Source organism: Molossus molossus, unplaced genomic scaffold (assembly GCF_014108415.1).
Source record: "Molossus molossus isolate mMolMol1 unplaced genomic scaffold, mMolMol1.p scaffold_m16_p_1, whole genome shotgun sequence".
Classification (NCBI taxonomy): Eukaryota; Metazoa; Chordata; class Mammalia; order Chiroptera; family Molossidae; genus Molossus; species Molossus molossus.
In genome coordinates, this window is record NW_023425344.1 from 7,827,832 (window position 1) to 7,854,228 (window position 26,397).

At 35.0% G+C, this 26,397-nt stretch overlaps 1 protein-coding gene across 4 annotated transcripts in view; it reads right to left on the reverse strand.

The window, feature by feature from the left end:
• RAB28 (RAB28, member RAS oncogene family) overlaps positions 1-26,397 on the reverse strand; it is a 92,601-nt gene that overhangs the window by 55,600 nt on the left and 10,604 nt on the right. For all 4 annotated transcript variants that reach the window (XM_036245384.1, XM_036245409.1, XM_036245391.1 and 1 more), the window contains exon 4: positions 14,449-14,578. In XM_036245384.1, the coding sequence (XP_036101277.1) occupies positions 14,449-14,578 (130 nt within the window). The remainder of the gene's footprint in view (positions 1-14,448; positions 14,579-26,397) is intronic.

A 26,397-nucleotide genomic window follows, 5' to 3' on the forward strand; every position in this document is an offset into this window, starting at 1 on the left:
GTTACATTTGCCAGAAATTCAGTCCTTCATTTATGTATCCACACCTTACTTTGAAAGACTAAGGATTCTTCGTAATCCTTAGCTGGCAATTTTCCCCCTCCCATTAATACAACAAAGCTAAATTATGTTATCTTCTATACTTTTTGTCCATTACATTAAGCTTACTTCCAGAACAAGACAAGTTTCCTCAAGGCTGTATTCATAATACGTGTGCCTAGGAAGTAGCCATTTATTTATAGGAAGAAAGAATTTATTACTTTATGGATTAAATAGTTATATTAAGTATGCTATTGCCTTCTATGCTGCTTAATTTTAAAATATTTCAAATTAGGGGGAACTAAGAATATGCCTTTAACACATACATAGAATCACACATAGATCTGAAAGCATCCTAAAGAATCACCTAATTAAGCCTAATTAATCATTTAATTCTTTAAAAGTAGTGTTAGATAAAATACAGACCACAATAACAAGTGTTCTTATGTTTTCCCATTGTTCGCAATACATATCTCTTTTACATTATACAACAGTTAATCTCTCCCATTCCCTGAATGATAATGAAAACATATTCTCCTAGTAGCAATTGGTGACATTTCAATAAATCAACGTGCTGCAGTGATACCTAAATAAAAGCTTACTTCACTATAATGATGCTTCCAGGCTTCCCTCAAGTCAGGTGGTTACTTGCAGTTAATGATCTGTGACATACCACACAAGTAGTCCTAAAAAGACTTATTATCCACTGCATGTGCAACAATATTTGCTTTATGGATGGCTAAATGAATGAAGACATTCAATGTAACTGTAAAAGTAAAATCAAAAGAAAACTTACAAGTAACATGTTTTCTTTAAGTAAAAGGGCTGTGACCATTTTCCATTAATACTTAACCTTTTGCTGGAGCAGTGTAACCACATATCCATAAAGCCCAAGAGCTGTTCTGGGTTAATGCTAATTAACTGCTCCCAATCAAAAGAGCAGTAACTTTCCAAAAATATGAGATCATCAGCCTCTATTGTTGATATCAAAGTCACATCACAAAGCTCAGTGAACAATAAAAAAAGACAAATATGTTTTATACACAAGTTGAGAGCATGTATTTTAATCAAATTTATATATACTTAATATAACACAAACATGCCAACAAAAGAATTATTATTCTACACACAAAATTTGCTAATCTCAAACAATACTCTATCTTTCATAGCTGCCAGACAGACTTTGTAAGCATTCATATGTTTATCATTTATAATTTTATTTCATTTACTAGACTCAGCTTTTATCCACCATATGTATGTCCACTGTGGATTAACTATCCCCTTAGGTACAATTAAGGCCTTTCCATTTGTTGTAAGAAGAGCTAAGTATGAAGGACACAGCCAGAAATAACATTTATACCTCAGCCAAAAACAGAAGCACATTCAAACTCAAACGATGGTTTATGCAGCATCTTTTTTTTTTTATTAGACACATGTCTACAGAGCAAAATAAACTTTAGATAAAAATTCATGGCAACTGTAAACCAGCTTTCACCATTCAGAATGAATATCAAAACTATATCAACTCCATTAACTCAAATCAAATAATTTTTCAGAAATATATACTTCTAAACTACAAGTGAAGGTTGGCTTCCAAATATTAATTATAACCAAAATTTCAATCAATATTCATGTATTTCAAAGACATTTAAAAATATTTTTAATGTTTTTTATTTTAAAATCCTTATATTAGAAGTAGACTGACTGACTTAGCAATACCTCCTCTGATTACCCATAACTAAAACACAGGATTTGAAGAGTCAGAAACACAGATAAGAACAATTATCCTAGATACTAGAAATGGTTCTAGGACCTTTACATATATTTAATTCTTACAACAACCTCCCTGTAAGGTAGGTGATATTATTATCCCCACTTTACAAATAATAAAAATGAGGGTGAGTACCTTATCATGGTCACACAACAAGTAAGCTCATATCTGAACCTAAGTGGTCTTACTAAAAAGTTTGCATTCATACTGTCATTCTATACAGAAAACATTAAAGTGTTAAAACAGCCCTGGCCAGTTAGCTCAGTGGTTTAGAGTGTTGTCGTGATACGCCAAGGTTGTAGGTTCACACAAGAAACAACTAATGAATGCATCAATAATTGAAACACTAAGTCAATAAGAATCAATCAATCTCTCTCTCTCTCTCTCCCCCCCTCCTCCTCCCTCTCTCCCCTTCCTCCTTCCCCGCCCTCCTTCTCTCTCTAAAAATCAATAAAGTGTTAGAACATACCATAAAATATCCATAAGAAAAATACAATTTCTCATTAAAATTAAAATTTTGAATGAAAATTAAGAGATAAATTAGGGCTGACTTCCGGTCAAGATGGTGGGTAGGTAAATGCGGTATCGCGTCCTCCCAAAACCACATCAAAGTTACAACTAAACTACAGAACAACCATCATTCAAAACCGCCTGAAATCGAGCTGGATGGAAGTCCTACAACTACGGAATTAAAGCAGCAGCCACATCCAGACTGGGAGGAGGGCGGAGGGGCGAGGGGCGGGGCTGGGACTGCGGCTGCGCGACCAGTCCCACACCCACGTGTGGCGGATAAAAATCAGGGGGACACCTCGGCTGGGAAGGTCCTTCCTGAGGACTGAGGGGTCCCGGTCCCACACCAGGTGCCCTGCTCAGGGTTCCAGTGCCAGGAAGAGAATTTCCATCACTTCTGGCTGGAAAAACCAGCGGAAACTGAGGTTCAGGGAGGCTGAAGCGGCTGGAGCCCCAGGCAGCTCCTTAAAGGGCCCGCGCACGGACTTATCAGACTCTCTCCCTCTAAGCTTGGAGGGGAGGCAGCTCGAGGGGCACCAGGGACATACAGGGAAGAACTGAGCTGTTTGGCACTGGAGCGAGGGCTGGAGAGGGGGCTTTCTCGGGGACAAACGTGCTGTCAGAGGCCTTTGTTCCTTTGGTGAGCCCTTCCCTGGGGCGGCAGACAGAAGCCATATCTGGGACTCGAGCAACCTGGCTCACACTGGTAGCCCCGCCCTGGTGACTCCCTGAGGCCCCGCCCCGCCTCGCCCCACCCAACTTTCAGGCCCACCCAAGCTGTTGCCACTTGCTTAACCATAGGATTGGCTGGTCTTGGATCCTGCTTCAGGTTTTTCCTAAATTCTTTCAAATGAGCAGCATCTGGTCTCAGCTAGCCCCATACCGCTCATTAAGTAATACACAGAAACAAACACAGGGAGGCAGCCAAAATGAGGAGACAAAGAAACAGGTCCCAAATGAAAGAACAGAACAAAACCCCAATAAAAGAACTAAGCGAAATGGAGATAAGCAACCTAACAGATACTGAGTTCAAAATACTGCTTATAAGGATGCTCAATGGACTTAGTGAGAACCTCAGTGAACTTCGGGAGGGCCTCAAGAGCATAAAAAAGGACCAGTTAGAAATCATGGATACACAGTTAGAATTGAAGGAGGCATTAACTGAAATAAAGAATAATTTACACAGCTTCAATAATAGAGTATGTAAATCCAAGGAGCAAACCATCGATTTGGAATATAAGGAAGCAAAAAATCCCCAATCAGAACAGCAAAAAGAAAAAAGAATCCAAAAAAATGAGGATAGTGTAAGGAGCCTCTGGGACAACTTCAAGCGTGCCAACATTCGCATCTTGGGGGTGCCAGAAGGAGAAGAGCGAGAACAAGAAATTGAAAACCTGTTTGAAACAATAATGGCAGAAAACTTTCCTAACTTGGTGAAGGAAACAGACATACAAGTCCAGGAAGCACAGAAAGCCCCAACAAGATGAACCCCAAGAGGCCCACACCAAGACACATCATCATCAAAATGCAAAAGGTTCAAGACAAAGAGAGAATCTTAAAAGCAGCAAGAGAAAGGCAGCTAGTTACCTACAAGGGAGTTCCCTCCCATAAGGCTGTCAGCTGATTTCTCAAAAGAAACTTTGCAGGCCAGAAGGGAGTGGCAAGAAATATTCAGAGTGATGAAAAGCAAGAACCTACAACCAAGATTACTCTATCCTGCAAAGCTGTCATTTAGAATCGATGGCCATATAAAGAGTTTCCCAGACAAGAAAAAGTTAAAGGCGTTCATCACCACCAAACCGTTATTATATGAAATGATGAAGGGTCTTTTTGAAGAAAAAGATAAAATATATGAACAAACAAAATGGCAATGAATACATATTTATCGACAATGGAATTTACAAACAAAATGAACAGGTAGAACAGAAACATTCTCATAGGTACAGAGAACATTTTGTTGGATGCCAGATGGGAGGGGGGTTGGGGGAATGGGTGAAAAAAGGTGAAGGGATTAAGAAGTACAAATTCATTGCTAGACTGACAAACCTCAAAGGGAAAGGGGTTGGGTGTGGGGGGAGGGGAAATAAACCAAAGAACTTATATGCATAACCAATGGACACAGACAATAGTGTGGGAAAAGGCGGGAGGGGGGCGGGAGTGGGGAGGAGGGGGTCAATGGGGAAAAAATGTGGAATATCTGTAATACATTCTACATTCAACAATAAAGATTTAAAAAATAAAAAAATAATTTAAAAAAAGAGATAAATTAGGGCTAAGAGTTTAGTTTTAGTTTTCAAAAGAACTGTGTGTAATGTAAAAGGCTTTTTACATGATCTTATGTGATAGTAACTCACAAGCACCAAATGAGTCTGTTATTAAACTCTTCTTCCAGATAAAAAACCTGGGCTCAGAATTTTTATAAAAGCTGGAAAAAAAAAAAACAGCCTTGTTTTCCCTTTATCATATCAAAAGATCTATAGTTGCATCTTTTACTGAAGTCGAGTTCATTAATAATTGTCCAGCCATGGATAAGTACTTATTGAGCGCTCTCTGTGTGCTAGAGAGTAGAGAGAGAGCTGTGAACAAGACAGGCTCTGCCTTCATGGGGCTTTAATTACACAATACCTGCATACTTCCAAAAGGAAAAAATATTTGTGCTAAAAAAGGTGGCTTTTTCAAAAGAATCCAGTTTAAAAAACAGAAAATAACTAATAATTATTCAATTCAGGTGAGAAACTAACTAACATTATGTCCTTGTCCTTTTCCAGTTGTGCACTTTCCTCAACCCTGTATAGAGTTTAGGAATTGGGAAAGTTCTCACAGATCCCTCACGTTCTACCTTTTTACTTAATCAGAATCAGTGTAATAAACTGAAGAATAAGGAATAAAGATGATCATTCAAAACCATATGTAAAATAGAGCAAGTTCAAAAATTTTTAAAGACATTTTATATTGTCAGGCATTTGTGCGCACACACACACCCACCCCCCAAGTCTCTCTCTCATCCCATGAACATAAAACATGCTGTCAAACCTCCCATCCTTTAAAAACATCAGAGTTCTGACCCACATTCCCTCCAGCTGCTATTCTATTTGTAGACTCCCTTGTACAGGGCATTACATAAATATGTTGCCTCTACTCACTGTCCACAACCCATTTCCTTCCCTTCTCTCTTGAAATCATTCAACTCACCTTTCAACCCACCACTCCAAGAACCTGCTTGCCAAGGTCACCACCAAGTTCTTTGAAGATGTTGATTTTTTTCTCAGGAGCATAAGTCCTGTTCTTTTTTTATTTATTTATTTATTTATTATAGAAAGAGAGTAAGGAAGAGGGAGATAATAGACAGAAACATCGATGAGAGAGAACATCAATTGGCCACCTCCTGCATGCCCCCCACTGGGGATCTGGCCCACAACCTGGGCATGTGCCCTGACCGGGAATCGAAATGACAACCTCGTGGTGCATGGGTTGACGCTCAACCACTGAGCCACACCAGCCAGGCATCAGTTCTTTAATAACATTCTCAGTCCTCATCTGTTGATCACTCCCCTCTCCTTAAAACACCTTTGGCTTCCAGGACGCATCATTCTCATGGTTTTCCACTTACCTTCACTGACCACATTTCAATTCTATTGCTTATCTCTTTTCACTTCCCCAAAATTAAAAAAAAAAAATGGCTATAACCCCAAAATAAATCATTGGGCCTCTTCTCTTTTTAAACTTACTCCTATTTAAAGTTCATCCATTCTCAAAAATTTAAATATCATCATATGCTACTGACTCCCAGACTTTTATCTCTAGACCTCATCTTGCCCCTGAACTCTAGACTCAAATATGCAATTGCCTACTAAATAAACATCTCCACACAGATGTTTAATAAGTACCTCAAACTTAATATCTCCAAAATCAAACTTTTAATCTTCACCCAAAATCTGTTCCTCCCCATTCTTATTCATCTCAGTAAACTGAACTTCAATATTCAAGATGTTTAGGCAAAAAAATCTTGGCTTTATCTTCTCTCCTCTACACCACAACCATTCTATGAGAAAATGCATCACCCCTACCTTCAAACTATATGAAGACGCCAACCTCTTCTCATTATTCCCACTATCACCCTGCTCCGTGCCCCCATTATTTCTCTCCTAGTTTACTCACTATAGTATATTCTCAAAAAAGAACTGTACTGATTCTTTCAAGTTAAACTACTTCACTCTGATCAAAGTCCTCAGTGGCTTTCCATCTCACACAGAGTAAAAGTCAAAGCCCGTACAAAGTTGTTCCTGATATGTCCTCTTCCTAGGTCTATCCCTCCTCATATCTAACTTCACCTCCTAAACTATTCTTTCACTTACCATTCCCTACACTTAGCTATACATACAGCTGTACGTACACACACACACACACACACACACACGCCTCCTCACAGATTACTTCCTGGAGAGAGAGAGTAAAAAAAAAAAAACATAGTACTACCTCGAAGCCTTTGCAGCTTCGTTTCCTGTCTACTTGTATAACTCTTCTTCCAGATATCTATGTGGCACTCTCTCTCTCTCTCTTCCTTGGTGTCTTTGCTCAAATGTCATCTTCTCAGACTTTCCCTGACTACCATATTTAAAATCTTAACACTCCTCCAACACTTTTTCTTCTTCCCCTGCTTTATCTATCTACGCAACACTTATCATCACTTAATAAAGTATATTTTACTTATTTATTTATTGCTTATCTTCCTCTACTGGAAACACAGCAAGATGAGAACAGGGACTTTTGTCTGTCCATTCATTTCCCTACCCCTAACCCCAAGATAGGTATGTGCTCAAGGGCTATTTGTTGAATTAATGTATGAATGAAGACATAAGACAGCAAAGAAAGAAAATACCTGCTGAATCAGTTTATTTATACTGCAAAAACTAGACATTAAGGTTTTAAAAAATGTCACAGAAAATTAAAATTGAATTCTAAGCACAAGAATAATTTTAAGTGAAAAAGAAATGCCATTTTTAGAGCCCCCTAAAAAGCATTGCAAAGTTGGCCATATTTCTAGGGTGTGCCTGACAAACAGTAAAAATTCAATAAATTTTAGCTAGATTTATTATTGTTATTGTTGTTGTTACATATATGCACCTCTCCATGTACATAAAAAATGGACTTTTAATAATCTAACTGAATAATAAAATGAGCCTAAGAAATCATCTCTGCAAAGATAAGACAGGGTTCAAACTAATATAAAGCTAAAATTAAACTCTCTTTAAACTGTATGGCAATAAACATGTTCGATTAAGCAGACTTACTAAACATAATGAGTCATCATATTTTAGGAACAGAGGTACTTATGATTATCTAGTACAATCCCCTCAATTTATACTTGAGGATGATCCTAAGTGATTAAGTAAACTGCCCAAGGTCACGTAGCTAGAGAAAATAACAGCACCAGGACAAAAGCTGAACTTTTTTATCCCCACCCCAGCATTCTTTCATCTATATTGGGTTTGTTCCATAATCACTACAAATACAATTTTTAAAGGAGCTTAGATTAAAATTTCAAATCTCCTTTTCAAAAAGAAATGTTTTATAGCTTTGTTCTTTGAATATTTTAATATTAATTTAATATTTAAAACTTAATTTCTTCTAAAATTTAAAATAAGAGACTCATCATACAAGAAACAAAAGATGGATTATGCTTTTTTTTTTAAACATTTAATAAACTTTCCCTAACATGACAAGGAGAAGATGGACAGAAATCATATAAACAGATTATTATGACTGAAACGTTTACACAATTCCCCAAAACAAACAAAGTGAAACCACAAAAAGCCTTAATACTTCTCAGGCTAAGGAAATTGTAATACTGTCAGAATGACTTGAAGTAGACTATCTAAAAAAAGCAACTATTAAATTACATCTAACACCACTGCAACAACTGCCAGATGAAAAATCGTTTTTAACTAGTATTACGAAAGAGCACTCATTTCACATTTTCTTCCCCAATAATTATCAGTCACAATACTAGTCTAAATGCAAGTTTATAACGTTAAGAAAACTACTCAACCAATTAAACTTGAAATACTATAAACATGCTCTAAAAGTACAGTAGGAGTATGAAGAAGTATCATGTAAGCAAACAGCTTTGAGTGTATACATTAAAATACTCTTTGACTCAGCATAGAGAATACTGATGCTATTAGCACAAGAATAAGATGCTATCAGCATCTTCCAGTAAGTAAATAATCATATTTGCCAAATTTACATGTGAAAAAAGGAAAAGAAAAAAAAAAAAGAAAGCAAAACCAAAATATTAGATTCATCTGAAATAGACACTTGGATATGATACTTTGGGATACCATTCCCAAGCAAAAAGAACCAAAGTATTCAAAGAAATGGACAAGGGGCAGAATGTTTTAATTTAGAATGTATAACAAAATGAATTTTTCAAATCCTCAAAAGATTTGTTTATGCCTTACAAATTATAAATTCTCTTAAGCAAACCGATGACTCACTCATTCACTTTGTTATAATACTGTAGATGATAAATTTTATAGAAGTTAATATGAGTCCTTCAAAGTAAGAATCCAAGTAAATATTACCTACTTTATAGTTTCATATTTCTACTCTCCACATAAAATAAGAATTTTTGAAAACTCAAAAGAGTCACACTATAGACAACTACTTTCATGTAAATTCCAATGAAGTTTTTCAAACTGGATGTATAACCACTTCTTATACTCCTCTATTGTGGAGAATAAAGAACAGTCTTTTAAAAACTTTGTGATAATTTTATTGAGAGCATCAGTAAAATTTTCAACTTGAAATTTACTTGTTTTACTAATACATTTCCACTGAGTTCAGAGAACACAACTTACAAGGTACATTAAAATGTAACCTTTGAACCTGGCAGTGTAAAACTTTACTTCCTGGGCAAAGATAGTACTCCAAGAATAATCAATCACTGTTAAGAAGAATATACACTCAACATTGTTAATTAGTGTTGATGCACTCTTCTCTACGCCCTCATCTGTCATGAAGATTGTTTAAAAATCTGAGTTATTAGTCTTTATTTGGGAAAGGATCTGGTTAATATCTTTAAGAGTAGAAATCATTCATCCATCCACTCTGTCCTGGAGCGTGATAATTCCTACCCCCAATACAAGTTACAGATAACCACCACCCCTCCACTAACTAAGAACCTATAAATCAGTAAGAGGGCAGCTCCTATGCAACCCCTGTTAATTTCTGTTTACAATCTATCCAACTAAGAATGTTAGCTAGTCAGGGGAGAAACTAGCTGATGGATCAGATAGTAGAAAAACATAACAGCTTAAAGACAGAAAATAACAAAATGACAAATTTAAAAGGCATGTAATTATAAAACATGAATTAATTTTAAAATTGCTCTTAAAAAGTGAATATTCTGAATATTCATTTCAATTTGAAACTTTCCTGAAACACTGGGGGAAAAAACTGAAATGGTACTTCAGTAGAGATTGTGATTTTCTTAATTAAACACAAACACACAAAAATTTACAAATTAAAAGTCAAAAGTTCAGGGTTCTACCATTATGGAAAAGTCACATGTTAGGAAAAAGAAGCAAAATTCTTAATTCTTTTATGTTTACTGACCATAAAACCATTTTATCTCAAACATGATCCAGTACAGTATAACTTTAATGGATTTCCTAAACTCTCTCTGACATTATTCACCAGGATGGAATTCAGTAGGCCAATAGGCCCTGAAGGCCATCTAACAGATTCCCTGTATCTACATATGTATTTTTCCTCATTAAGAAAACCATTTTCCCTGAATAACACATCCCAGGTCATAAACACTTCAAATTTCAACAGTCTTCATGAAAAGGCTTTTATTCATTCATTCAGTATTCATTCATTCAGTATTCATTCATTCAGGCACTGTTCTAAGTGATGAGGTCCTTAGCTTTCACAGAGCTTAGATTTTAGTGGGAAAGACAGACAAAAAATAGTATCAGATGGCAATGAGACTACAGCAGATAACCAAATCACAGTGTCCTGACAGAAAGGAACTAGATGGCTCCTTTAGATTGAGTGGATGAGAAAGGCAACTCTGGAGACAAGACATTTAAGATGAGATCCAAATGACCAAATGGAGTCAGCCAAGCAAAGACCAGAAGTAAAAGCAGAGCAAACCCTAAGGTACAAGTTAACTTGCAATATTTCAGGAATGGAAAAAAAGACAACATGCGTTCTGCATATAGTGGGCAAGAGAGCATGTAGTAGACGATAAGATTTGAGATCACCTAGTGCCTGACAAACCTGGATAAGGAGTTTGGATTTCATTCGTAGTGTGGTGAGAATGCACTAGAGGGTTTTAAGCAGAAGAGTCATATATTATGATTTCCCACTTGGGAACTGGATTGTAGAAGAGCAAAGCTAGAATAGAAGAACAGCAAAGGGGCTAACTACTGCAGTAGTTCACGTGACAGGTGGTGCTGGTATGTTAGGCCATGGCCAGGATCCACTTGTAATAATCCACTTGTTTCAGTGGACATAAACTGAAAATCCCTAGGCTCCTCAGTGTAGACTCTGATCAAGTGGGAGTGCTCGAATGCTAAGAGAGCAAGGTCTTCAAGGCCAGGAATCCCAGTATTAGGCCTGGTGGCTTTGGCTCTCTGAATTGCAGAAGTTACCCTAGATAGTAACAGAACTGTTTCTGGGTAGTCATGTGGCTATCAGACATCTCATTCCACCTGGGGCTGTAAACATCATCAAACTTCAACAGAACTTCCCATAAAATACACAGAATAAGTAAATGACTTAACCCTCTTTCTCATTTTGAAACTTACTTACCAGGAATTTATTTTTACCTCACTAGGAAAAAGTAGGGCCTTCTATAAAGATTTGGATATAACTATTATTAATCTCAACAACCAAAGCAAAAAAAAAGGCAGTCAAATTTTTAGAAAACGTAAATATGGTTGAAAAAAGATCAAAATTAAGACCTAGGTTAGCAAATCCAATCACTCCTAAGCACTCTCTGGCTCGACCTTTGTGCAAATTCTCAATGGCTAGCTGTCAAGAATGTTTGCTGAATAAATTGCCCTGTAATTCATGGTCTGAGCTATCAACCTAGAATAAAAACAAGAAATAAGGTGGTGACAAAGGAATTCTCTAGGAACCATTTCCTCCATGCCACTTTTGTAAAACTTCTATTTCAGTTCTAATTTATAATTTGTGATCGTTCAAATTGAAGCTATAGTCAATGCTTTTAAAAGGCTACTATGGTTAAGAATAATACTTACATTAGATAAGACCACATGCTAAGTGTTTTTCATGTAATATCTCATTTAATCTTTAAACCAAATTTGTCAAACAGAAACTATTCCCCTTACATCCAGATGAAGAAATAGAAGCTTAGAGATATACAGTAGCTTGTCTGATGTCACAGTGCTGTAAAGTGAAGAGACTGGGCTTATAAAAAAATCTGTCTAAATTCAAAGTCCTGTGATCTAAACCATTCTCAATATTTCATTTAAAATCTTAATTAGTACAAAGAAAGACCACTAATTTCTTAAAGCTTTTCAGAATAAAATATAGAATAAAACAAGTTCAATAAATTTGCTTTAAACATTATATACTTTCAAGTATCATATACTGAAATAATTTACTAATTACCAATTCTGTCTATCATTAAAGCAAGTCCTTTCCTCTGCTGGCTATTTCATTAACTTATTCTAGTTACTCTTTATATTTAAACATAAATAAAACTCAAATTTTTACAAAAATATACCCATAATTCACCTTTGCCTAAGACTAGCCTCAATCCTCAGCCCAAATTACTGAGATTACTGTATTTTAATAAAAAGCAAATGATTTTATGACTTTCTAATTATAAGCTCTTACTATGAAACAAATTCACACATGCATGCACATACACACTTTGTGTGAAATTTTCTATCCTTCTACTAAACTTTGGCTGAAAGCTGGCTCCTACTGCCAATATATTCACAGCCTACACCCATTTCTTTTCAACATATGCTTTCTATTAAGGTTGCAAAGAATAGGACACAATAATGAATTTTAAATTGCACATTTAGGCAGAAGATGACTTGTGTAGATAATTGGCATAATAATCCAGTTTCAGATATCTTCCCATCATGTTTCTTTCTCTTGCCTCTAACCAGTAGGAAGTCTTTGCTTTTTAATATAATTTCATCCCCCAAAAATAAAATGAATGCATACTCCCATATGAATGTAACATCAATTTAGAAACACAAATTGTAAGATTTTTCATTACATGATCATATGAAATTGAGCCAGTGACAGATTATGCAGTAAATAATATCCAGGAAAATGTTCATCTACAATCTCTCTTTATACAGATAACATTCTGTGTGACTGCACACTCTATTATATGATCTCTTTCTGAAAGAGACTATTATAAACATTAGAAAGGGTTAGAGCTAAGCCAAAAGTGAAAAGAGTCTTTTGACTTTTATGCTATTAAATCTCAAACAAAACACTGCAAACATTTTTTGCATAAATTCATATAACTTATTTAATTTTTTTTTAACCTAGGATTGGCACAGCCAGCACAGTCCAATAGCCCATCTAGTCTGATATCCTGTCTCTGACAGTGACCAATGCTGGATTCCTCACAGGACAGCATAAACACATAATGTATATAATTATGTACTACTGCACCATTACTCCAGATGGTGGTTAGATTATATCCTGAAAGAAATGAAAACAAAGCCCAACCCCATCCCTTCTCTACTCTACAATTTCCTAAAAGGTGATGAGAAACCTCAGATAAAGCACAAATTTAACCATAAAGTAAGCCAATTCTTTGGTAACATAATGACCAAAAAATGATCTCCTAAAATAAAAAGTTCCACTTAAGATATAGTACCTAAGCTTATCAAAACTCATGATCTGTAAAAGGGTGGGGGGGGGGGGTATCTGATTTACTCAATTAGAATCATTTACAAAATAAATGAGCAAAATTTACTGAAGCTTAAAAAATACTGTATCTTTTACCCATGCTATCCATCTTGTGATATATAACACTGTTTTCTAAAAGCAACATAAAATTTGTACTTTTAACTCTTCAGAGAAATGATATTCACACCTGTTTTGTAATGGTTTTAAAATAAGGGTGGGATTTATTAAATGTTCATCTAAGTGTGCAAAACCACATAATGAACAAACCTTGGTTTAGTCCTTCAGGAAGTACTATTTCTTAAACAATTACAGACAAAAAAAAAAGCACTATACTATTAAAGACCTTTGGAGAAGATATTTCTCTTCGGAGTATAGTTGGGTATTGATTTAACAACGCTTGTAGTCAGGAAACAGTTCCTGACCTTAATCCTCCTCAGTATAGTTTGAATTCATTTTCTCTTTTTCTGTCCTTAATAAGTTGTAAAAGATTAGGTCAGAGCATAATATTTTATACATTTTAAAATCCTTAGTAAGGACTCCTTTATCAAATAACTGGATTACAAGATGATAAACCAAGTAACAGTCTTGTAACTGCATTTTTACATAATTTTTGTATGCTGTATATCACAGCCCAAGAGACAGATCTCAAAAATTACTTACCCATCATTTTTACCAAGCACTACCCTTCCCTCATTATTACACATTTTCTCAAAAGAAAAGAAATAATTATCTACATTTCTGAAACTTAAAAATTCAGAAAAGGAACTTTATGAGAGATGGGAGCAAGAAACAATGCACACTAAATTCCACACAGACACTGCTTCCTTCCCTGGAGGATCATTTAATGAAATGTATCTCCCAAAATCTCTGGGGCAGAGTTGAGGCTGCAGTGCAATACCATAAAATCTGCAGCTGTGTTGCTGTTCTTAATAGGCCACACTGCTTTCTTAGACCTCAGGAAGCCAAAACACACAATTTCAGAACAGAACTTACCTTAACAGGAATTGGCCAAAGAAGCAGAGCAGTTACGATAGATCAGGCATCAAAACTGTTACTGAAAAGACTGTACACATCTTTAGGAATTTTCTCCTCAAGCAATTTGCTTACTCTAGGAAAGGTATATCTCATTATGTTTCCAAACATCAAATTTTTTGGAAATAAAAACAATAGGGTAGAGAAAAAACTTCACTATATATAAATAAGCATTAACAACTTACTTTTATTGCCCACCAAGGCAATCAGTGGCTGAGTTTCTGACTCTTCGCTCACTTTCTTCACCACAGTATACCAGTCTTCTAAATTCTCAAAACTCTGATAATTTGTAATGTCATACACCAAGAGGATTCCCTGTCACAAAAGAGTTACAGGATATTTGTAACATACTACTTGAAAATAAAAATAATAATAATAATAATAATAAATTCTCTTAACTAATGTTTTAGATATGCCTAGAATAGTGTAAAAATACAAATGTGGACTGTTTTATATACAAATTGACTTCAATTTAGTTACTAGCAGACAAATAATAATAAATGTCTTCATTCAAGATAAACTCAAATCAAACAAAGCAAGCTAAATAATTTTATCAAATTACAAGTAGTTTCCCAATAAGATATCTGAGAAATGCTTGATAAGTTATAATACATGTAAGAAAAATATCACAGAGATAGAAAAAGCTGCAAGGTCTACAATCCTGTCTGTTACTTTCATGAGGTCAAACATTTAAAACTTTCAATAAAAGACCATCTGCTGCTGCTCTTTTTAAATATTTTCAAAAATGGAGATTCCATGACATCCCTTGATAGTCTATTTCAGTGTTTTAACACAATTTTATTTCAATGAAATAAGTCGATTTCCTCTTTTGGTCCTCTGTGCATTTGGAGAACAACATGTGAGTATCCTCCTTGTAATAACCCTTCATGTACTTGAAGATAGTTAAGAAACTCCTTTACTGTCTCCTTTCCAGAATAAACAAACTCAATTCCTTAAACTTGCCCCAAAGGACCTATTTTCTATCGCTTTAATCATAGTTGTTGGTTCTTCCCAAGACACTCTCCATATAGTTTTTTGACATCCTCTTTAAAATGAGCAATGTAAAACTGGACATGATACTGTAATAAGAGCATGAACAAAGCCAAATATAACAGAGGGACTGCTTCCTGCCTCTTATATATCATATTCCTTTTAATATATCCCATTATTTTGTGTGGGAAGGAGAAGTATGTACACACACAAAAAACAGTACCACATTCTTGATTCTCATCCAGTTTGTGGCCAAACACTTAATATAAAGCTCTGCATATGTTATGAGTCTGGACCCTAATAGGACTTATTTCTACTTCTTCTTAGGTTATAATCATAAATGTTGACTACTTTTTTGCACCTACAATATACTAGACAGATATCTAGATCTTTCATTAATCATCAGAACAAGCACCCAAAGCTGGTGTTATTATCCTCATTTTACTAACAAACAGAGGTTAAAATAACCAAGGTCATACAGCTAGTTAAGTAACTGAGCTAGAATTTGAATCAAAGACTGAATGCATATAAAGTCAACTCATTCATTCCACAAACATTTGTCTGCCAGCTATATGCCTAACACTGTGCTGGGTACTAGGGGTCTATATTCCAAACCTCAAGGAACTCATAGTCTTGCAGCAAAGCCAAACACATAAACAGACAAGTATATAACACAGAAGTCATGGCCAGTAAAATCTTGGTAAATATTAATCAATTGGCTCAGAAGGTGGCAAGACCGCGGATGGGAAGAGTGTCATTTGTAGCATTTGCCAATTTCTGTGGTGTAAAAACTGCCTTGTGGACATTTTCAAGCTATCAAAGTCACTTCACTGATCACAGAGCTGGGTAGGACACCACTATATAGCATCTCCACCACACAGATACACTAAGTGTAAATAATCTCCAAAGCATAGATAACAAAAATACATAGCAAAAAATTAGTAAGTATGCATTTTGAGCATATATTTGTTTTTAATATAATTTATGTTTATATATAATTTTTAATTATAAATGTATTCAACTGGCTCACAAAAACTCCTGATCTTAACAATAACTCTCCCAAACTGGCTCTAGCATACTACTGTAATGATCTTCCAGCACCATATTCTTTTATTAAACTACACTGGCCTCCAAGTCACTTGTTTTCTCTGAGTCTTGGGTTATTTGCCTCTAAAATTAGATCACTGAGTTAAATAGTCTCTAAGATCCCTTTCTGTTTAAATATTCTATGATTAAGCAAAATCACTTGTCTGATTCATTTCCGTAACTTAAACATCTATTTCTGTCTTCCCAAGTGTATTGAAATAATGATCAACACAGAATTATTTGAAATAATGAGCATAATCCCACTTTTCTTATTAAGAATAAGGCTCAGAACTGACCTCTGAAGAAAACTAATCTTCACCCTACTGACTCCATCTCCAGTGCTCACAAGTAGCAATATACTGTGTTAAAAGAGCTCGGCCCTGGAAGTCAAATCGCTGTTGAGTTATAGTACTGGCCCTACTATCTGTTGACCTTGGACAATGCTTCCGTCACCCACCTTTATAATGACTAAGTGATTAAGTGAAGTAATAAAAAAGACATTTAAAAAGTAACATACTTACACAATTGCTGGTAATGTTTTTTATTATCCTAAATGAAAAAGATTCACTATTTCAAAGCAATTTTAAGGTAGTCTATATACTCATAAATTGAGCCTTAAGACCTATGATGACTCTTAAACCTTAAGAGTTTTGGAACCATTCTAATTAATATATGTAAATCTTCATCTCAACACGAGTCAATAGCTCAACATAACAGAACACATGCAAATAAAATATGGCTACCATCTCTTGCTATCAGTACTAGACAGAGCTATGGAATAAAAAAATGCAATACCACTGATCTAGACCAGGAGTTCTAAGTCCACGGGTCAAATCCATATTTTTAAATAAACGTCCATTGAAATACAGTCATACTCATTATTTTAAGTATTAGCAATAACTGCTTTTGTACTACAACTGCAGAACTGAGCAGCTGCAGCAGAGACAGTGTGGCCTGCAGAACCTAAATCATTTTCTATCTGGCTTGGTAAGGGACAGTTTGCCAGTTCCTGATAGAAACCAATGTGTCACCCAGCCAGTGTGGCTCAGTGGTTGAGCATCAACGCATGCACCAAGAGGTCACCAGTTGATTCCCAGTCAGGGCACATGCCCAGGTTTTGGACTGATCCCCAGTGGGGGCTGTGCAGGAGGTGGCCAGTCGGTATTCTCTCTCATCGATGTTTCTCTCTCTCCCCCTCTCCCTTCTTATCTCTCTAAAATCAATAAAGAAAAAAAATTTTTTAAAAGAGAGAGAGAAACCAATGTGTCCTGTATTTCTCAGTCAACGATACCTATAAATCTTCCAGGACTCATAAGAAAAACAGAAGGATAAGCACTTTTTCATTAATCTAGCTATCTGCCAACTCAAAAATCTATCTGTTCATACACCCTATTCTCAACAACATTTAATGTAAAAACTATGACTTTTATCTTTGTTCCTAAGATGACAATTTTTTTACCAGTTTTGACCTTCACCACTATGGTGAAATTTGGGAAACATAAGAAAACCAAAATCACTAAAATATAAAAGAAATTCCAGGTCAGATGGGATACTAAGTTTATCAGGGTAATCACTTCGTAAAGTATATAAATGTCTATCCACTATGTTGTACACCTGAACTAATATAATACTATATATCAACTATAATTGAAAAATAAAACTTAAAAATAAAGGGGAAAAAGGAAATTGCAGGACTTTCAGTTTCACCTCCAACATGAAAAAGCTTGGAAGTCGTCACATCTGTCCTTACAATCAGAAAAAAAGCTAAACAACCCGAAAATAAATTACTTTTCTTGGATATAACAAAGCTGAGTTTGGCAGGCAAATTTCCACCCTGAAATCTGGAAAGAGAGGTAATTCAGAGAGTCATAACCCAAATCTGCTTACCTAGAGCAGAAATCACTAGAGCCAGTAAATTGTAGAAACATTTAAATGATAAATTTGATGAATTGCTGAAGGTTGAGTGTGGTCTAGCTTGAAAATGAGAAATTCCTGGAGACACAGGAGTGACAGAGGGAGTGAGTTTTACCCCCAGTAAGTCCACCAGATCCTCATGGTAAAGAGTCAAGAAAGATTCTTCCTGGCTCTGGCACAGGAAGGGAGAAAATAACCACTGTAAAATATGCACAGAGCATTATCCAAAAAAAAGGCATACTCACAAAGAGAAAAGCTTAATCAGAGTCTTATGTGATGACATAGAGGAATGGCAGTTCCCCCAATTCCAACCCCTCTTATCTATCCTGTCTCACCTAAGTGGGAAGAGCTAAGAAACACCTGTGAAGGTCACTGCCCAGGGTCACAAGTCACTAAAAGACCACAACTTATTCATAAGAGTACAAAATGTTTCCCCTCCCTCATACTTTACCCAAACAGCAGCAGAGTTCCAGTATAATATTAGTGGATTACAGCTAAAAGAGCTGTAAGACGCAACTTCAACTAAGAAAGAATTCTTTGAGATACCCAGAAAAAAAGGAGAAAAAAACTCAAGGACATAGAGGAATTTGATGTCTCTGGCACATACAGCTCCAGGTAACGTTAAATACAGACTAAGTCCTGGCTAAATTAACATAAAATCTTACAATAAAGGCCTATTTGCCTGAGTTCTTATTACTCAATACATCATGTCTAGCCTTCAACAGAAAATTAAAAAGAACACTAAAGAGCAGTTTGAAAAAAAAAAAAAAAAGGAATCATTAGAATCAAACTCAAATATAGTACAGATTTGGAATTATCACACCAAGGATTTAAAATAATTAAGATTAATATGTTAAAGGTTCTAAAGAAAAGGTAGACAACGTGCATGAATAAATGAGTAACATAAGCAAAGAGATGTAAACTCTAAAGAATAATAAAAAGTAGCTCAGTTGGTTGGGCATATTGTCCTGAGCATTGAAAGGTTTCAGGTTTGATTCCTGGTCAGGGCACATGCCTGGGTTGCTGGCTTGATCCCCAGGAGGAGGCGTGTAGGAGGCAGCCAAACAATGTTTTGCTCTCACATGGATGTTTCTCTCTCTCCCTCTCCCTCCTTCTCTCTCTCCCTCTCCCTCCTTCTCTCTCTCCCTCTCCTTCCTTCTCTCTCTCCCTCTCCCTCCTTCTCTCTCTCCCTCTCCCTCCTTCTCTCTCTCCCTCTCACTCCTTCTCTCTCTCCTTCTCCCTCCTTCTCTCTCTCCTTCTCCCTTCTTCTCTCTCTCCCTCTCCCTTCTTCTCTCTCTCCCTCTCCCTTCTTCTCTCTCTAAAAGTAAAATAAATAAATAAATAGATAATAAAAAGAATATACTAAATGTTAAAAACACAGTAACAGAAATGAAGAATGCCATTGATGAGCTCAACTAAAGACTGAGCAGAGCCTAGGAAAGAATCAGCAAACTTGAAAACAAGGTAATAGAAAATTCCGAAACTAAAATGCAAAGAGAAAAAAAGAATAAATAAAACAATATCAAAGAACTATGGGACAATTCTGAACCATGTGTCGCACATATAATTAGAATACCCCAAAAAAAGAAGAGAGAATGGAACTCAAAAAATATTTGAAGTAATAATGACCAAGAAATTGCCAAATTAATTAAAGACACCAAACCACAGATCCAGGAATCTCAGAAAACACCAAACAGGATAAATACACACACACACACACACACACACACTCTCTCTCTCTCTCTCTCTCTCTCTCTCTCTCTCTCTACACTTAGGCATATCATATAGTCAAACTCCATAAAATAAGACATAAAAAAAAAATCTTGAAAGAAGCTTGGTTGGGAGGAAAATACCTTATCTATAGAGAAACAAGGATAAGAATTACAGAGAATTTCTTGTCAGAAACCATGTAAGTAAGAATACATGAAGTAAAATATTTAAGTGTTGGAAACACCAATCTAGAATTCTATATGTAAAATTATCCTTTCATAAGTAAGAGAGAATCAACGACTTTCTCAAAAAACAAAACTAAAGGAATTCTTAACCAGCAGGCCTGCCTGGAAGGAATGTTAAAAGAGGTTCTTCAGAGAGAAAGAAATGATATTATGGGTAAGAAATTCAGTTCTCCATAAAGAAATGTAAAGTATCAGAGATAAAACAAGTGTTCATTGTTTAAACAAATAATAGTAATAATGTAGTCAGTGATTTTAGCATACAGACAAGCAAAATGATGACAGCAATGCAATAAGAAATGGGGGGATGAATTGAGAATACTCTTTTATGAAATATCTTAACTACATGTGAAGTATTATAGTGTTATATAAAAGTAGAGTTAGATGAGTTAAAATTGTAAATTGTAAAATCTAAAGAAATTGCTAAAAAAAAAAAAAAAAAAAGATTAAGTATATTTGACAGACTAAGAGAAAAAAATTTTAAAAAGAAAATTATATATTGAGTTGAACCCAAAAGAAACAAAGAAGAAGAACAAGGAATAGACACCTGGCCAGTGTGGCTCAGTGGATTAAGCATCATCCAATGTACTGAGAGGTCCCGGTTCAATTTCCGGTCAGAGCACATGCCTGGGTTGTGGGCTCCATCCCCAGTTAGGGGCATGGAGGAGGCAGCCAATTGATGTTTCTCACATCAATGTTTCTATCTCTCTCTCTAAAAAAAATCAGTAAAAACATGTTTTGTTTTTTAAAATAACAGGGAATAGAAAATAAACATGATAGGATAGATATTAACCCAACTATATCAATATCACTTTAAATGTGAATGATCTAAATATACCAATTAAAAAACAAAAATTGTAGAACATATGAAAACCAAGATTCAACTATATGTTGCCTACAGGAGACTCACTTTACATATAAAGACACAGGTTAAAAGTAAGGGGATACATAAATTCCATGCTAACACTAAATAAAAGATAGAGTCACTATATTAATTTCAGACAAAGCAGACTTCAGAATAAGGAAAACTGTTTAAAGTATAAAGAATGGCATAATGATACAGTGGTCAAACCTCCAAGAAGTTATAACAAGCTTTCATGTATACACATAACTAACAACAGATCAAAACACGTGAGACCAAAACTGATAGAACTATAAGGAATTCCAAATCCACAGATCCAGTAACATAACTGGAGACTTCAACACCCCTTTTTCGTTAATTGATACATCAAGAAGAAAACCAATAAGCTGAACCAAATAATACTAACAATCAGCTTCATGTAATTGACATTTACAGAATAGTCCATCCAACAACATCAAAATTTACACTCTTCTGAAGTTCACATGAGACACTCACCAAGACAGACTACAGTCTGGGCCATAAAACATACGTTAACAAATTTATACAAATAGAAATCATACAAAGCATGTTAGTAGATAGACTACGATATAATTAAACTAGAAATCAGCAATAGAAAGATAGCTGGAAAAACTCAAAATATTTGGAGATTAAACAACATACTTCAAAATAACACATGGGTCAAAAAAAAAGAAGCCTCAAGAGAAGTTATAAAACATATTAAACTAATGAAAATACAATCTATCAAAACTTTTGAAATACAGCAATAATAGTGCTTAGAGGAAAGTGTATAGCACTGAATGTATATATTAAAAAAGAAGAAATAGCAATAACCTGAGCTTCCATTTTAGAAACTGAGGTAGAAGAGCAATTTGAGCCTAATGCAGGCACACACACACACACACACACACACACACACACACACACATCAATGAAACTGAAAAGAAGAAAACAATTAATAAAATTAACAAAATCAAAAGCTGGTAACTCTCTAGCCAAGTTAACCAAAAGGGGTGGGGAGGTAGGGAGGAGAGAGAGAAGAGACAAATTAATTAAGGGGTCATCAGTACTGATCCCATAGACTTTAAAAGGATAATAAAAGAATAATATAAGCAACTCTATGGCTAAAATTTGACAATTTAAATTCAATGGAACAATCCTTTGAAAGACACAAACTACCAAAACTCATATAGCAGACATTGACTCCCAGGGCTTCTGCTCACCAGCTTCACAACATCAAATCCAGACCTGTAAGTACTCACCTCTTCGGGGATCTTTAATACAAGCATCTCAAAGCCCTGAGTCTCTCACCAAGTACGTCAATCAATCCTGACCTCTCTGACTCCTTCCAGAATTCTATCAGAATTTTCTCAGCCAAAAGAAAACCCAACTTCCTCAGAAATCCAACATATCTTGGCAACAACTAAAGTCTGAAAAGAATCTACTGGGGAGTGCTGGAAATAATTTTCTTGGTAATTTTGTAGACATATAAACCCATCACCATGGCTTATGTCCCTGATACCCTTCTTTTACCACCCATCTATCTGACATTCACCCTTTTCCTATGTCTTTATCCCCATACTACCCCGTGCTTTCTCTTACCAATTTACCCTACAAGTGTTCCTCTTCTTCCCAAATCTTTTGCCATGACTTTTGGAAATCAAATTTCAAGTTTAATAAATTCTTCTATATCTTCAAATTCTTCAACAATAATTTCCTTCATTTCCTAAATCTTAGCAATACTTTTTCCCCTGCAAGTCCCTTCTCTTTGTAAAGTTCAAAACTTTTAGTAAATATTACATAGTTATTTCATATAGTACTTTGTTTTCATACATTTAACTTATCACCATAACTAATAAGCATGATGAGTAAGTAAATCAAATGGATATCATTTTCAAAGGAATAACTAGTAGCAGTTTTGCAGAAACAAACACTGGTGGCAACACAACAGTATTGGAAGGTATTTCATAGATTTGCTTCTAAAATTTAATAAGGCACAGAACACACACAATATAACCTTCCCAAAAATGAAAGGTTCCCTACTCTCAAAATGCAGGTAATGTTTCTCCCTTATTTGTATGACAAATAATCTACCTTTGTTTTTAATTATATATAGAAATAAGTTAAATCATATAGATTATATCATAGTTATAACAACATATACTTTGCTGATTAAGTACAGTCTGTAAGAAACAATAAAGCAAGAGAGGTCTGCAAATATAATTAGTTATAAGTTGGAAAATATCCAACTAAAAACTTCACAGTAAAAGATACCAGAGGGTCTCAGGGAGTCCAGCTTTCAGGTGTGACCTCTCCCCAGTTGTCATACAGACACCAAATCCTTTTGTTGGTGGGTAACAGGCGGGCTCATCTGTGTGGGGCACTGGTACACAACAGTAGTTATGTTCTACCTCACAAATGACTATACTTCATTGAGCTTATGCTCAGTAGGGCAGTGTTTGCAAACCACTTAGATTCCAGGATGGAAAGAGCTACAAAAATGAAACATGCAATCCTTCTCTGAGGTTTGTTATTAGCCTCTGTTAGCCACAGGTTACAGGGCACTAAACACTACGGACTGTGTTTGCTCCTAACCACTATGAAAAATAGCCTATAACATCTTTCTGAAGACTCCTAGAAAAATTTAAGGTAATTTAAAATCTGGGCATTTAACTGGTATATACTTCAATTCTTAGAACTAGTTCATGTCAAAATGTCTCACTAATTCTTTCTTGAGTGGCAATTCAATTTTGTTTCAAACACTATTCAACAGATTATTACTAAAATTTAACGCTACTGGGGTGAAAAGTGAAGAGGGTAAAATAACCAGTTTTATTTGAAACTAAGTTAATTCCCTGACTACAAATAAGCTTCTTCATGGATGTTAAGAAAAGCTTTTTAAAAAACAGATTCACTAGCTTAATAGCCCCAATGGGTTTAAGATCATTCTTTCTATACCCAGTACATAAGCTAGAGAACCTAAAACAAAATCCTAATAATACATTAAACTGCTGTCCTCAAAACAGCTTATCAAAACATTATTTATGGAAGAGCTCTATACTGTAAAATGTGCACTAAAATCCAGTGTTCATGAGACAGGCAACAGACAATCTACAACAACTCTAGAAACGGTACTGATCCACTTTGAAGAATAATTATATGATATAACACAAAGTTGTTAAATATATTAAAATGCTATTAGAATGATTTGAAAGCATTGTTCTTGAAAAGTAACATTTCCCCCATTTATGGTAATGAATCGTGTAGTCAGAGCTTCTCTGGCCTAGATAAAAAAAATTTACACATATTTTAACAAAATAAACTAGTAGTAAATATATTTAATGTTTTACATAGCTTTTAATTTAGAATCTCTGGAAAGCAGAGAAAATTTATTATATTATCATTAATTTATGACAATCCATTTTATCATCTAAAATTACTAGTTTCCTGAGATAATTTCATGAAAATGTTCATGAACTTCTCAGAAATACTGTGCTATACTGTTGTTTAATAAAACATGGTACATGCTTACAACATTCACAGAAATTATAAAATATAAATAAAACACCATCAAAGAGAAAAAAAGACATGTACCTTCAAAATAGAAATCTTATGTGACAAATTCTAAAAAAGAATAAAACATGCTCTTCCTCCCAAGATATGAGGTACATTAAAAGAGAATAGAGAAGTTTTACTAAACTCAAATACTCTCAAAAAGATGGAAATTTCTGAAATTTCTACAAATTTGCCCAGTAATGCCTTCTGATTATAAACAGATATGTAATGACATGAAACATACACTGTACAAAAAATGATTTGAGGGGGTGTCATACAACATTGTGAATATACGAAATGCCAATGATTATATACTTTAAAATGGTTAATTTTATATAATGTGAAGTTCACATTGCTGTTAATTTTTGTATAATACCATAATTTTATAATGTTAGCAAACTTAAAGTAATTTAAATATACCAAACAATAAAATTTTTAATGATTTGACATATGGTAAAATTAAAAGAATCTAATACATGCATGTTGTATTCCCCTAAATTTTAAATGAATTTATTAACTGAATTTTATATTATTTACCCTGAGACTCATAAAATCTTCCTGTTCTCCACTAACTCTAGCTATATCTATAAACCATAAAAAGATATTCTATTTGACACTCAGAATCAAATCATAAGAAGCTTGACTAACCTAATTTCCTTTTTTTTAAAAAATCCAGTATTTGTCCTTGAAGATAGATCTTAACGGAGCTATTGAAAAGGGACTGTTACTTTCAAAACCCATTTTATCAACTACGTGAGTGAAACACGGACTGTTGATTCCCACAAATCTCTGTTCAGCAATTTTTCTTTAGGTTAATATCCACTTTAAACATAATCAGTTTATAACAAGAAATTAAACAACAACAAAGACAGAAACCAAAATCTGAGATGTACCTTGTTAAGAGAAAAATGAACATGTATAAAATATCAAGTCATATGGTCACAAAATAAAATGTTAGGTGAACAGAAACACTTTTCAGGAGACAAAAGACAATGTAGAAGAAAAGGCAAAGAAGAAAGTTCTAAGAAGCCAATCAATGTATCACTAACATAAAAAAAAAAAAAATATGGCCTTTATACATGATTCAAAACCATATGAGCCTCATATATGTTAGAAAATAATTCAGAATCTATTTTCCATCAAAAATTAAAGCAATGGTATTTGACAATCATCAAAATTCATGAAAAAGTGTGTTTAACATCATCTGCCTTCATCTTCTAGATTTATTATTATTTTTTTTTAATCCTCACCCGAGGACATTTTTCCATTTTTTGTTCAGGTAGAGTGGGAGGGAGAGAGAGGAACAGAGAGAGAGAGAGAAACATCGATGTGTTCTCGAGTGGCTGCCACCCGCACAACCGACCAGGGCCGGGGACAAACTGCAACCGAGGTACGCGCCCTTAGCGGGAACCGAACCCGGGTCTCTCAGGACCGCAGGCTGACGCTCTAACCGCTGAACCAAACCGGCCAGGGCTAGATTTATTTTTTATGAGCAACATAGTTCCACATAACCAAGTTATGATTCTCCCACAGAAAACATCAAACTCCTCCCCGCAAATGCCCCATGATGATGTAAAAAAAGACACACTAAATAAAAGTGGAAGAAAAGCAAAAACTAATAGCATGTCCATAATTAACTTTTTGAAGTATACTACTACATGCACATTTCCTACTTGTACAATAATTTAACTTAAAAACATAAATTATGTCTATAGATGCTCATGTTGTCAAATAATTGTTGTTATATAATGTACACATTTTCTTCTGAAAAGACATCA